Below are 12,987 nucleotides of genomic sequence, written 5' to 3' on the forward strand. Positions count from 1 at the left end.
TAAAAGTTTTTTTGCAGTGTAATCAGGCTAAAGTTGCCCACAGTATCTGATAATATAATAAATACCATATCAAAACATGGGTGAAACTGTTGGTCAAATGAATTGTGATAATTTTGTACTTAAAGTATATGTAGGCCTAAAACTAAAAACAGTTCAACATGGCAAAACAATGGGTTCAGTCATTAAGAGTCATATAAACTTTTTTAGTAATACACAAAACTCTTTTAGCAAAGAATATAAATCTGTTGTGTGAAGATTTAGCATTTTGCACACTTAGGCTACATTCACATTACAAGCCACATTGCTCAAATCTAATTTTTTGCTCAGATCAGATTTGGCGAATCTTGATGGTTCACATTCACAAATGTAAGCAACCTGTATCTGTGTGTAATGTGAACAAATCTGTCCCTAAAACGCCTCACACGTGCACTTTAAAACATTGATATGTGTATAAACGTCACCTTCTTCTTCACCAACAAAAAAACATCATATTTGAGAGACTTTTTGAGAGCTTTATAAAGATAAAATAAATGCGTGAGCAGCTCATATGTGGAGCATCTTTTGCTGGAGTGCAGAGTAAACAGATGGTCTGAAGTACATGCTCAGGTCAAGGAGAAGAAAAAAGGTCAGGCAGTTTTCTTTTGCTGTTTTTGCAGCTATAGCTGCACAGTTGCACCAAGAGATGTATGGGTAAGAGAGAGAAGCACATAGCGCATGCGTAAAAACTAAAAGATGCATGAATTCCGATTTGACTGTTCACATTCATGCCACATGTTTATGGATGACATGGTCCACAGATGAAAGTGACTCAAATCTGATTTAAAAAAAAAAGAATTGGCAGGTTTACACAGCTATGAAAAAATCAGATTTGAGCCACTTTGAGCAAACAATCTGATTTGAGTTACTTTAGCCTGGTAATGTGAGCATAGCCTTAGACACATATAAATCGCTGTCAAGCATCTCCATTTTGTTTTTTAATTTTCACTTTTTTACATAAATTCAAGGCTCTGTGTGGTCTAGTGGGCTAAGGCACTGCAACAGTGATATGAGGTCATGCTGCTTGCCATCAGCAGCTGGAGCAATGACTGGCCTTGCTCTCTGGGTGGGAAGATGGCGCCTTCCCAAAATCACTCCTAGTCGGCACAGTTGTCTGTTTTCTGATGTATTAGAGCTGGGTCACTGCGCTTTCCTCCAAACAGGATGGCTACCCAGTAATACTGCATCAGTGGCAGCTCACAAAGAGGCAGTGGCTGGCTTTATATGTATCAGAGGAGGCAAGTGTTAGTGAACGGTGGAGCCATTATGAATGGGTTGGATAATTGGCCTTCCAAAATCTGGGAGAAAATTTGTTATAAAAGAAAAAAAAAGATACAATAAATGGACTAAAAGAAATCCTTAATGGCAGGAAAATCCCCTAAAGGTCACCTGTAGTTTTATTCCTTCTCCTGTTAAGTCAATGTAAACAGAAGTAGTTCCATGAAAAGCAGATTAAATCAGTAAGCAATCATTACTTACTTAAATCAAAACTGAAAGACAGCTCAGACGCCAGTTTACTGCATTCTCCTTTCAACCAGAAAACAGAAAAAAACTGCTCTCATCTATTCCAAGGAATAATCTTGCAGTACTCTGGAATGGCACTGACTCGTAGTCCTACTTATGATAGTGGTTGTGGTGTGTGGCCAGTGTAAAAATGTCACAGCTGCACTGTAAATGGCACAGTCTAAAACCGTACAGCCTGTTTAGAAGCGCCTGTAAAAGATTAGAAGAGGAGTGTGTGTTTAGCAGACTAGGTCATCTGTAAATAAAGGTTTAGGGATACATCAGCTTCTTTTCATTTTGTTTGGTAATGTATAATTTTTACAGTTGCAAGAAAAAGTATGTGAACCCTTTGGGATTACTTGGATTACTGCATAAATTGGTCATTAAATGTGTTCTGATCTTCATCTAAGTCACAACAATAGACAAACACAGTCTGCTTAAACTAATATCACACAAAATAATTATATGTTTGTATGGTTTTATTGAACACAACATGTTAACATTCACAGTGCAGGATGGGAAAAGTACGTAAACCTTTGGAATTAATAACTGGTTCAGCAATTCTTGGGATATTTGCTTTCTTCTTCACCTCATTGATCATTCTGCAGTCATCTTTACAGGGCAACCACGCCTAGGGAGAGTAGCAACAGTGCTGAACTTTCTACATTTGTAGACAGTCTGTCTTATCGTGAACACATTAACATCAAGGCTTTTTGCAAGTCATCCAGCTTCTTGCAAGTCAACAATTCTTGAACGAAGGTCTTCTGAGAGCTCTTTTGTGCGAGGCATGATTCACATCAAGGAATGCTTCTTAGGAACAGAAAACTTAAAACTGCTGTTTGTTTTTATAGGGCAGGGCAGCTTTAACCAACACATCCAATCTCATCACGTTGATTGGACTTCAGGTTGGCTGACTTCTGGCTCCAATTAGCTCTTAGAAAAGTAATTAGCCTAGGGGTTTACATATTTCCCCCCCTTCACTGTGAATGTTAATATGTTGTGTTCAATTAAATCATGCAAACATATAATTTTTTTGTGTGGTATTAGTTTAAGCAGACTGTGTTTGTCTATTGTTGTGACTTCATAAGATCAGAACACATTTAATAACCATGCAGAAATCCAAGTGGTCCCAAAGAGTTCACATACTTTTTCTTGCAACTGTAAATTAGGCGTCTTGCCCAAGGACTCTTTGGTGTATCACAGCATAGTCACCCAGACCAGGACACACCAACCAACATGACCTAATTTCATCTCATTTTTATTTTTGAGAATGAAGAATCTATGCAAGAAGTATTATTAACAAGCACTTTATTAGGAAGACCTGCACATCAACTAATTTATGTTTTGCGAATCTTATGACAAACACCAGGTCATTTACTACTTAACCATTTGGAATAAACAACCTTCTAATGATCACTCAAATGCATATACGGACACTGAATTATTGTCCAGCCATAACAGCAAGTAAACAACAGTACTTAAGCAAAGAATAGCCTCATTTCTCACCATCAGTTTATTACTACTGATAAATCAGTTTGAGAGATTTCTTTTCTGCATATCAGATATTTTAAAGGAGCATTTTTAAATATTTAAATATCTCCTATTAGCAAAGAAATAGCTACCACTGTTATAAATAAACAGAACCTTTGCTCTAAGGGTGATTGGATTTTATACAAATAATGCAATACAATACATGAGATACTTCTATTTACTTTTGTCATTAACATTGTTTAACGTGCTTTACATAGCCAATATCAACCCAGTGCCAAGCTATGATCTAATTTCACAATCTGCATTTAGTTTATTCACTTATTCACTACTACAATACCTACAAAGTAAATGTTCTTGACTTTGTATACTACAATGTTTTACATATTTCCAGGCTCCTGCAGTTCCTGACTGCTTTGAAGAAGCTACAGTATGTTCATAGCATATTTTATGTGTAGTCAGCAGTCAGCTTAGTTGGTGCTAGATTGGCCTTGTCAGCTTGGAGTGTCTTTTTTTCCCCTTTTTGGTGGAAACAGAATTCGTTATAGATGAACTGAATTAACCAAATACAAATATTTACAACACCTGTGTTGTTGCATAATAAAATAATATTAATATTAATCATTAGTTTGTCCAGGTTAATTAATTTGTTGGCCTTTTTTTTCTCTACACTCAACCTCTGGTCCAACCAAGGTTCTTGCTTTGTGCAAAGATCAGATTTTACTTGAATAAATATTGGATTAATAATGAAATATACTCCTGCTGACAGAGTGTGTGAACAGAGTTTGGCCTCCTCTAAAAGTTCTGAAGCTTGGGAATAACAATTCTACACCCCAGAGAACTGATGAAAAATTGTGATAAAAATTCACACCAAACCTTCCCAAAAAATGTCACTTTAAAAATGCCAATTTAATTCTTGACTGCTCCCTTTCTCTCACTTCTTTCCTCCTGCGTAATGAAAATGCATGTGGCGAGTTAGCATTCCTGCTCCTGTAGGAGATATTTTCCACCCATGTGTGCAGAAAACCCGCTCATCTGTTCCACTGGAGCAGAGCGCTCACAGCTTCAAATGGGTTTTAAAAAAATATATCATGAGCACGTGTTTCATTCAAACACTTACCCAGACCTGCCAAAGAGGGGGTTCCCTAATGGCAACCCCGGGAGCCTGGCCATGCCACGATACCATTACTGTATTATACGTCAACTTTATACGTGTGTATGTGATGTGTGTGAGAGAATGAGCAAGAGAATGAGGACAGTCTTTCCCTCCCTCAGAAAAATGACTACCTTAAGTGCTCGACTGAACATAACCTGGAATTGGATTCATCCACTCTACAAGGAGGGCGCATCGCACCCGCCCAGTTTAAAAAGATTCTTCTGCATGCTTTGTGCAACATTATTTTAATTGTGCCATTTTAGAGATATGAGGGTTTTTTTACATGTAATTTTAGATACCTTATATTTATTGTGCTTATTGCTTATAGCTGTTATTGTGGTCAGGGAACTTATCACCATTGCTAAGCTTGCAGTTAACAGGTCTCATCATAAGCAATATGGCACCTCGTAAGTGCTTTGAGGTGACGAGAAAACCCTCAGGTGTGCAAAGACAAGACCCTGCTCTTTTATAGTGTAGATAAAAGGTCCACGAGGTGGAACGTGTCTGTGCATTTAGTTTCACTCTATCCTGGTCTGCACTATCGCCTCGTCTCTCGTTTCGGCTGTTTGGGGAGACAGTGAACTCCTCTTCCTATTAACTTAGGACAGAAATTGACACTGGGAACACAATGAAGAAAGGAGAGGGAGAAAGAAAGGAGCCCCATGCCTCACAAAGGAGTCTTTGAAGGGCCTGAAAGGGAAGAGACTTACCCTTTGGCGTCTTGACTTCCTCCGCGCTCGGCAGACTGTGAAAAAGAGAGGCAGAGATTAGTGAGGTCACTCAGATACAGAAGCAGCTCAGCACATTAAAGCCATGAGAGGGCCACGAGTTCCAGAGATTTTACCACGGTGTTATTAGGCACGGGGAAATGTGGATTAAATTAAATTTAAATTGCTTTCTGCTTTACAAAACATAGGCAACAAAACAGAACATGACAAATATACAAGAATACATATTTTTATTTATTTAATTAATTACTCCAAAATACTTTTTTTTGAGCCTGACACCTTGAACCACCTGACTGAGACCAGTGGCTTACTCATTCAAACTACATGGCTATGTCATGTAGGGGTGGGCCATATGGTCCTAAAATAATATCAAGGTATTATGTTATAGAAGTCAATGATCCAAATTATCATGATACTAATAATGCATTCCATATATCTCCAAATATCCAGGATTGAAGTAAAATAAATCTCTCTTGTAGATATATTATGGGAAATAAAAACTGTGTTTTTTTCTTTTGCAAAAAAAAAAAAAAAAGGGAAAAAAAAGAAAAGAAGTACCATACATGATAATAAGGGGTGGGTGATATGGCATGATATATGGGAAGAAATATCGTCTGTAGTTTATAAAATAAAACAGCAATGTACATTTTACTCAAACATATACATATAAATAGCAAAATCAGAGAAACTAATTCAGAAACTGAAGTGGTCTTAGTGCTGGGTGGTATGACCAAAAATGCATATCAGGGAATTTTTCAAATTCTGACGGTTCACGGGATTTCACGGGATTTTTTTTTATTATTTATTTATATATTTATTTGCATGACAGGGTTTTTATATAGGTCTGTGACTTACTGTTGCCGTTGGGAGTGCATATAATATATAAAACACTAATGCTTTAAATTAAGACTTTGATTAGTATTGGGTTTACTTCGTCCCACAAAATTACACAATATATAAGGAAAACAGCTAAAGAATGTAAATAGTAGACCTTAAAAAGAGACAGGCCAACAACTTTAACACGACTTCCTTTACAAAACTAAATATTTTAATAAACAGTTTAAGACATTAAAGGCCGTACAGTATTAAAATCAGCCACAATTCCCTTCTTTCTCCAGCTAACAAATAACTTACATTCGGTGTGTAACAATAGTATCCTTCAAGCTATAGTATTAGTATATTTAAACGGGGCTATAGGTACTGCTCACCTCGTATCCGCGCTTTTATCACTTGCTGAATAAATGGTTCTGTATTCTGGACCGTTTCTGGGCTTGTTTGGGGGATAAATTGCTGTTTTTAGGCAGGATGGAGTAAGGGACGAGTGTGATTTAGCTGCTAATGTTAACCTATGTCGTAGTCTACACCTATCCAGAGCACAGCGCGTTTATACTTCTCCGCTCTGCAGGTTAAACCGCAAAAGCGGGAATGGGGGGGGCGAGGCTACGCGGCGACAAAGCAAAGACCAGCACTCCATACACCGCTAAATACATCCAAACACATTAATAAACACTTACAGTCTTATGGACGCTCGATAAACAGATGATAATGTCCGTTGTAAAGTCGTTGAACCATCCAAAACTTCTCCACTAACATCCTTCCACTCCTGCTTCTCCTCAACTCTGGTCCAGGTGGCGCCAGTGCTTAGTAATTGCTGGAGTATGGCGTCACATCAATGTCAAAAGTCGGGGGCCCAAAAATATCAGGTGAAAAAAATTACTATTCGTTCGTAAAATGACTAGCTCGTTCAGCGCAGGTCACTCCAGGCGCTAAACAAGAGGGCCGGTCACTCCGGGCACTAAACGAGAGAGAGAGTCATTCCAAACACTAAACCCGGACTAACAGCGCCAGAGTGCGGGTTGTTTGGATGTTAGCATAGCCAGTTAGCTAACTCTCCAGCTGGCCTTTTTTTCTCCGCCCTCTTCCGACTGTTGGAGGTAGGCGGTCCGTCACAACCCGTGGAGATATCAGCCAATAGCATTCGCTGAGGGAGGCGACCCTGACCCCGCCCCCAAATTGTCAAAACCACGCCTTTCAAAACTTTAACGCAAAAGCCTCCTGGAGCAAAAACATCAGCCGCAGGTAATTCACACAGCGCGCGAGGAGAACTGTGAACTCGAGAGGAAAATAAACACCTTAGAGAAGTAAAGGGAAGCTCGCGAGCTTCACATATGCGCTCACAAGAAGTTAATTTACACACGCAAAATATTAAAACACGCTGGTTATTTTTTTTTCACCTGGTATTTTTGCGCCCGACTTTTGACATTGATGTGACGTCATAATGGAGCATTCTGATTGGTGCTTGAGCAGAGCACTATCTGACCGTCTGAACCGGTATACCGCCCAGCACTAATTGTTCTCCTAATTTTTCCAGAGCTGTATATGACTGCTTCTGAACATCAGAATCCATATGCACTGTTTTTCTAGCTGAATTCCACAAAGAAGGGGAGTCACTGCGTATATTGACCATTTTACGAGAGCTTTGAGTGTGGTCAGACCAGATTTTAACACTTCAGAACTGTGTTTTATGAGACACATTTTCAGCAGAAATCCCCAAACAAGCTCAGATTAGGTCAAGGGAACTGCTCTGGTCAAACGTTCACACACTGCTGTGAGGATTTCAGAGTAAGACTAATCGCAAAGGATTCTGCCAACGAGACTCAGCTGAGTTCCATTACAACAAGGCTTTCTTACATCTGTTTGGCTCCTGACCCACAGATCTGTCTCTAAGGACCAGGAGATACCTTGCAGATACAGCACCTGATGAGGAGCAGCTGCCTGCAGGCCAATTCAACTGAACGACCAACATTAGCGTGACAAATTTAACACGGGGGAATTAAACGGCTGACTCAGGAGGACTGATGCATCTCACAGTCGACGTGTCAACGGCATCGCCCAGCCAGCGCAACACTGCAATAAGCTTTTGCAAAAGATTACAAAAGAGGAAACACAATATCTCCAGCACCACACACACACACACACACACACACACAGCTCTACATTCACCACCATTGCAGAACTATCAACACACTGCTGCAAACATGATCCACCACAAAGCACGAAATAAACAGCCTGAGCTTAACCAAGAAAGCTTCCATTCCCAGACCTTTAAAGAGTTTCCCACAGTGATCCAGGCTTAAGTTACAGTCAGAGCATCAAACAATGAGAACAATTTGAGGACAGGAAGACATGTATTGTAGATGGAGGTGTCACACACTCAATAACACAACTTCACCGTATGCCTCATATCATTGCTGTTTCACAAAAATCTTGTGTCAGACAAAAATGTGACCGTGACAATATATAAAATAAAATAGATCCATTTATCTTAGCAATACGAGTGTTGATTTGTCAGATGCAAATAAACATACATACAGTAAAACATAGCCATTTTTCTAATTTTAACTAAGTATGTTATAACCTGTGAGCCAAGCTGAAGAACAAAGTGTTCCAGATTTCTCCTGGATGCTCCTCAGCAAGCATGTGTATATGTTCAGTTCCATCAGAAGCTCACCTGATTTACAAAATTCACCAATTTACCAAACCAGGTGTTGATATAATGAGAACCAGAAATAACTCTATTAAACTCAGATGAGAAAAGATTTGGAGAAGTTTTAAGGACAACCAAAATACATTTTGTCCAAAATGTGTCAAAAACATATATTAACATTTCATAAATCAAAATATCTCCACAAAGCTTAGTTCATTTAGTTATATTTTTTTACTTCATATAGTTTTATCTGCTGCTTTTATATATGTTGTTTTCTATATAATTTTATATAATTGGATTTTCTATTTTTTTTTTCATTTTCTCCCTAATTTACTCAGCCAACCCACTCATTTGGACTCCTCTTATCACTAGTGATGCCCCAACACCAGGAGGGTGAAGACTAACACATACCTCCTCCAATAGATGTGAAATCAGCCATCGCCTCTTTTTGAACTACTGCTGATGCAGCATTGCTGAGTAGCATTACAGCGCACTCTGAGGAAATTGCAGCGACTCGGTTCTGATACACCAGATCACAGACACCTTGTGCTGATCGACATCACCCTTTGGAGTGATGTGGGGAGCGAGCGCCATCTACCCACCCAGAGAGAGCAAGACCAATTGTGCCCTCTCAGGGCTCCGGTAGCTGATTGCAAGCTACATGGCCAGGATTCGAACCAGTGATCTCCTGATCATAGTGGCAGCGCTTAGCCTGCTGGAACACGTGAAGCCCCCGATGTTGTTGTTATTTTACTGATGTCATTATGCTTCAGCAGAGACAGGTGAGAGAAAAGAGAAAAGGGAAAAACAAGAGAAATGAAAGAAGAGTCTGGAGAAAGCTGATAAACTGATGGCCATGAATCTGAACTTGACAGCCCACCAGGCCTCAGGGGAGGTCAAAGGTTACATCTGTACACACCTTGACCAACAGTTGACAGACCAGGAAAGAGGAGAAAGGATGAGAAGGGCAGCAGGAGCAAAGACAGAGTAATAAATCAGCACACAGAGAAACGTGCTGAAAGAACTAGAGAAATACAACATCATGACACTCTGTTTTTACAACACGCATGCACTCTCTCTCACACACTCACGCACGCACTTGTGCACGCACACACATTTTTGAACTAACTGGAGCTGATAAGAAACAGAAAGACAGCAATGCTATATTTGATATAGGTTACATGCATAGAACAAAAATTATTTACAATGACAACAGTAGAAAGAGACAATATGGAAAATATCATAAAAAATCTGAAATGTGTTTCTTACATGTGACAGAACACATTAAACAAAAAATATTTAATGTTCTGTCTTGTAAACTTAAATTACGTTTGTTAAGGTACAGGCTCGACATTAGGAAGTCTTAAGTGTAAGCAAACAGCCCATTTATTGCAATAAAAGAAAACTGGTTTGGCAGACAGTGATCCAATTATAGACACAAGGAAACATGGCTTAACAGGTTTTCCTTTTCAGCCACAGCTTGTGTCTAAAATAGGGTCTTAGTCTGTCAAAACTTGTATATTTTTATGGGTGTTTTTTTACTTTAAAAACATCCTGTGCATCAATCCCTGCACTTTAGACTAAAAATAAATTTAAAATGTTGCTATTCTATTTTTTAAAAAGACAACAATCTTCCTGCAAGTACAGCTCTGAAAAACAAATAAGAGACCCCTTAAAATTATTAGTTTTTTTTATTTTACCAAATTGTAATATAGGGGAATATAGAGGAAGATGGAGGATCACAAGCCATCAAACCAACTGCTTGAATATTTGCACCAGGAGTGGCATAAAGTTAGCCAAAAGCAGTGTCTAAGACTGGTGGAGGAGAACATGCCAAGATGCATGAAAACTGTAATTAAAAACCAGAGTTTTTCCACTAAATATTGATGAAATATTGACTGAAATCTTTATGTTTATAAACTTCACACCTTATTGGTAGAATTTCGAGGGTCCTCTGCATTTAAATTGAGGCACTCACAATCATGCAGAGCTTTCAGATCTCAAATAATGCAACAAAAAAAACAAGTTCATTTTCGTAAAGTTTTAAGAGTTCAGGAAACAATACTTGGAATAACCCTGGCTTTTAATCACAGTTTTATGCATCTTGGCATGTTTTCCTCCACCAGTCTTACACACTGCTTTTGGATAACGTTATGCCACTTCTGGTGCAAAACTTCAAGGAGCTTGGTTTGATGTCTTGTGATCATCCATCTTCTTGATTATATTCCAGAGATTTTCAATTTTTCAATTTGGTAAAATCACATAAACTCACACTTAGTGTTATAAGTAAAAAACACTTTACTTAACTTACAAACTAATTCCATGTTTAGTCCTAGTACTGACAGAGTAATGCGTCTTTAAACAAATAACTGAAATATAGAAGTGTTTAAAGTACCGATGCCTTTGCTCTGCAAACTATCTACAGAATGGCAGCTGAGGTCAGTTAGACATGCTGGATGAGTAACCAAAAAAAAAAAAGAAGGGCAGGGTCGCACATAAAGGGCGATAGGCCATCCCACACTTTCACTTTCCTCAGATTCACTACAGCTTTAAGCATGCTCATATTACATGGCCTTTGATGCTTTTCTTTCATGTTGCCACGGTGAGTTTGTGCTGGTTTGATGCGGGTGAGGGCACAGCAGTACCCCACATCAACAGTCAAAACATCTGCACTAACAGCTCTCACTGAGAGGTGGCCTGACCTCATAATGTGAGTGTTTTTTGCATGATCATTGTCATTCCTGTGGGCCAGGCTGATTTCAGCTGAGCTCGTTGAGGTGCAACCACAACACTGTTGTGTAAACACTGAGGAGATGGAGAAATAAAAGATGGCACAACCATTACTGTTTATACACCTCTATTTCAGCTGCACACACTAGATCATCTTAGACCTGATGACGCTGCAGATCAGAGACTATCTGACTGATCTGTCTACTGTGGGGGGTGAGATGATGACATATACCTGGTACACACTGTGCATCCAGAAATTCTAAATGCACACACAACTTCAGAAATAGAATGTCTCATCCATTTGCACCCACTATCAGGCCTCGATCGAACTCCAATTGAATTCACGTTGCCTTGCCATGAGCACACTGGTCAGTGTTCAGTCTCACCTACAAGATGGACATCTCCTAAGGTAACAGCTAATGGTTAACTTACATATTGTTATTGGTATTGAAAACTTAACACAGAACAATCACTAATAATTATAGCTGCATATTGCAGTGTTTATCCTAAGGTTATAATTCTATATGTATGTATTAAGTTATATGTAAGTATTTTCCTTGTTAAAAGTGATGATTAGCACTATATTACTATAGTTTAATGTGTAATTTCAATGTTTTATGGCCAAGCATAAAAAATTGCTAGTAGTTCTAGCTAACTTTCCATTTCCACCGTAAATGGTGCAATGCTACCCAAAGCTAATTTCTGCTCCCCATCACAGAGGAACTAAAGAATGGCAAATAATAATCCATTTCTGCACCATCTTCCCCTCTTTCTAAAGACATACAATGCACCAAAGTTAACCAGCAGATAGGTTACTGAACTACAGCACTCCACTGCTATCATATCAGCCCAGCAGGGTCACCCACACACAACTACTAGTAGCCTGGTAATAAAGCACTGTTATTTATTAATTGTTATTTGTTTATTGTTCATTGACGAACATCATTGTGATATACCAGTGGTTTCTCGTAACACATTATCTGCTCCAGGACCAGTGTTGGAAACCAGTTTGTCACCCTAATAACTGTAATAAATTGGTTTATTTCAGATCAGAATAATTTAAGTCACATGTTCTGTCATTCTGATGACGATCGGGTCCTTGAAGGGTTGTCTCAATTCATAAGGGAAGGATTTCACCTATACTCGAAAACAAGGTGTCGGGGGTTAGTGGTAGGGCCAAGGGGTGAAATGGGATTGGGCCAAAGTATAAATGCATGTGGATACAATCTCATCAGGAAACAATCCAGGTATGAGTCACATGAAGCAACCAGGTGTAAACGGTGTCCAAATTTCCCTCAGAAAGTCCAAGTTTACTAAACCACAGTGAGCAAAAGAGTGTCACACTGCACTGATTACCAGCTGTAAAAGCAAGACACATAACACACACACACACACACACAGCACAGAGTCAACATTCATCTCACTCTAAACCAGGCTGAACATTAGCAGACCCACGCCAGAGCATCACGTCATCACTTCAGTCTACCAGTGAACGTTTCCAAACCACCTGACCTGGGAACACACCTGATATCTGCTGCTCTCCGCTCACAGTCACTCTCTGAGGAATACAGAGCTGGGAAAGACTGTGCATATTTGCAGCCTGTGTCATACACACTGAATCCAGTAGACTATAAATTTACTCCTTCTCAGTCAGACTGGGTTAAAAGACAGCTGTATGGCTGCATGCATGCACCACCACAATATGCTCCTGTTTAAATATGGAGATCATCATGAAGTAGGCCTGTGCGATATGGTAAATATACTGAATCACAATATTTCCAAACATTTTCACAATACACAACATTGACCATGATACACATGATCACAGCAAAATGCTTTAGTGGTGACAGACACTTAAA

At 39.1% G+C, this 12,987-nt stretch overlaps 1 protein-coding gene across 4 annotated transcripts in view; it reads right to left on the reverse strand.

Annotated features, from left to right (window-relative positions):
* svild (supervillin d) overlaps positions 1–12,987 on the reverse strand; it is an 88,244-nt gene that overhangs the window by 40,001 nt on the left and 35,256 nt on the right. For 3 of the 4 annotated variants that reach the window (XM_022668856.2, XM_022668854.2, XM_049464433.1), the window contains exon 3: positions 4,894–4,928. In XM_022668856.2, the coding sequence (XP_022524577.2) occupies positions 4,894–4,928 (35 nt within the window). Of the gene's footprint in view, positions 1–4,893; positions 4,929–6,425; positions 6,740–12,987 lie in introns of those variants that run through there. The other variant, XM_022668857.2, reaches the window with a different exon arrangement.

Source organism: Astyanax mexicanus, chromosome 15, assembly GCF_023375975.1.
Source record: "Astyanax mexicanus isolate ESR-SI-001 chromosome 15, AstMex3_surface, whole genome shotgun sequence".
NCBI lineage: Eukaryota > Metazoa > Chordata > Actinopteri > Characiformes > Acestrorhamphidae > Astyanax > Astyanax mexicanus.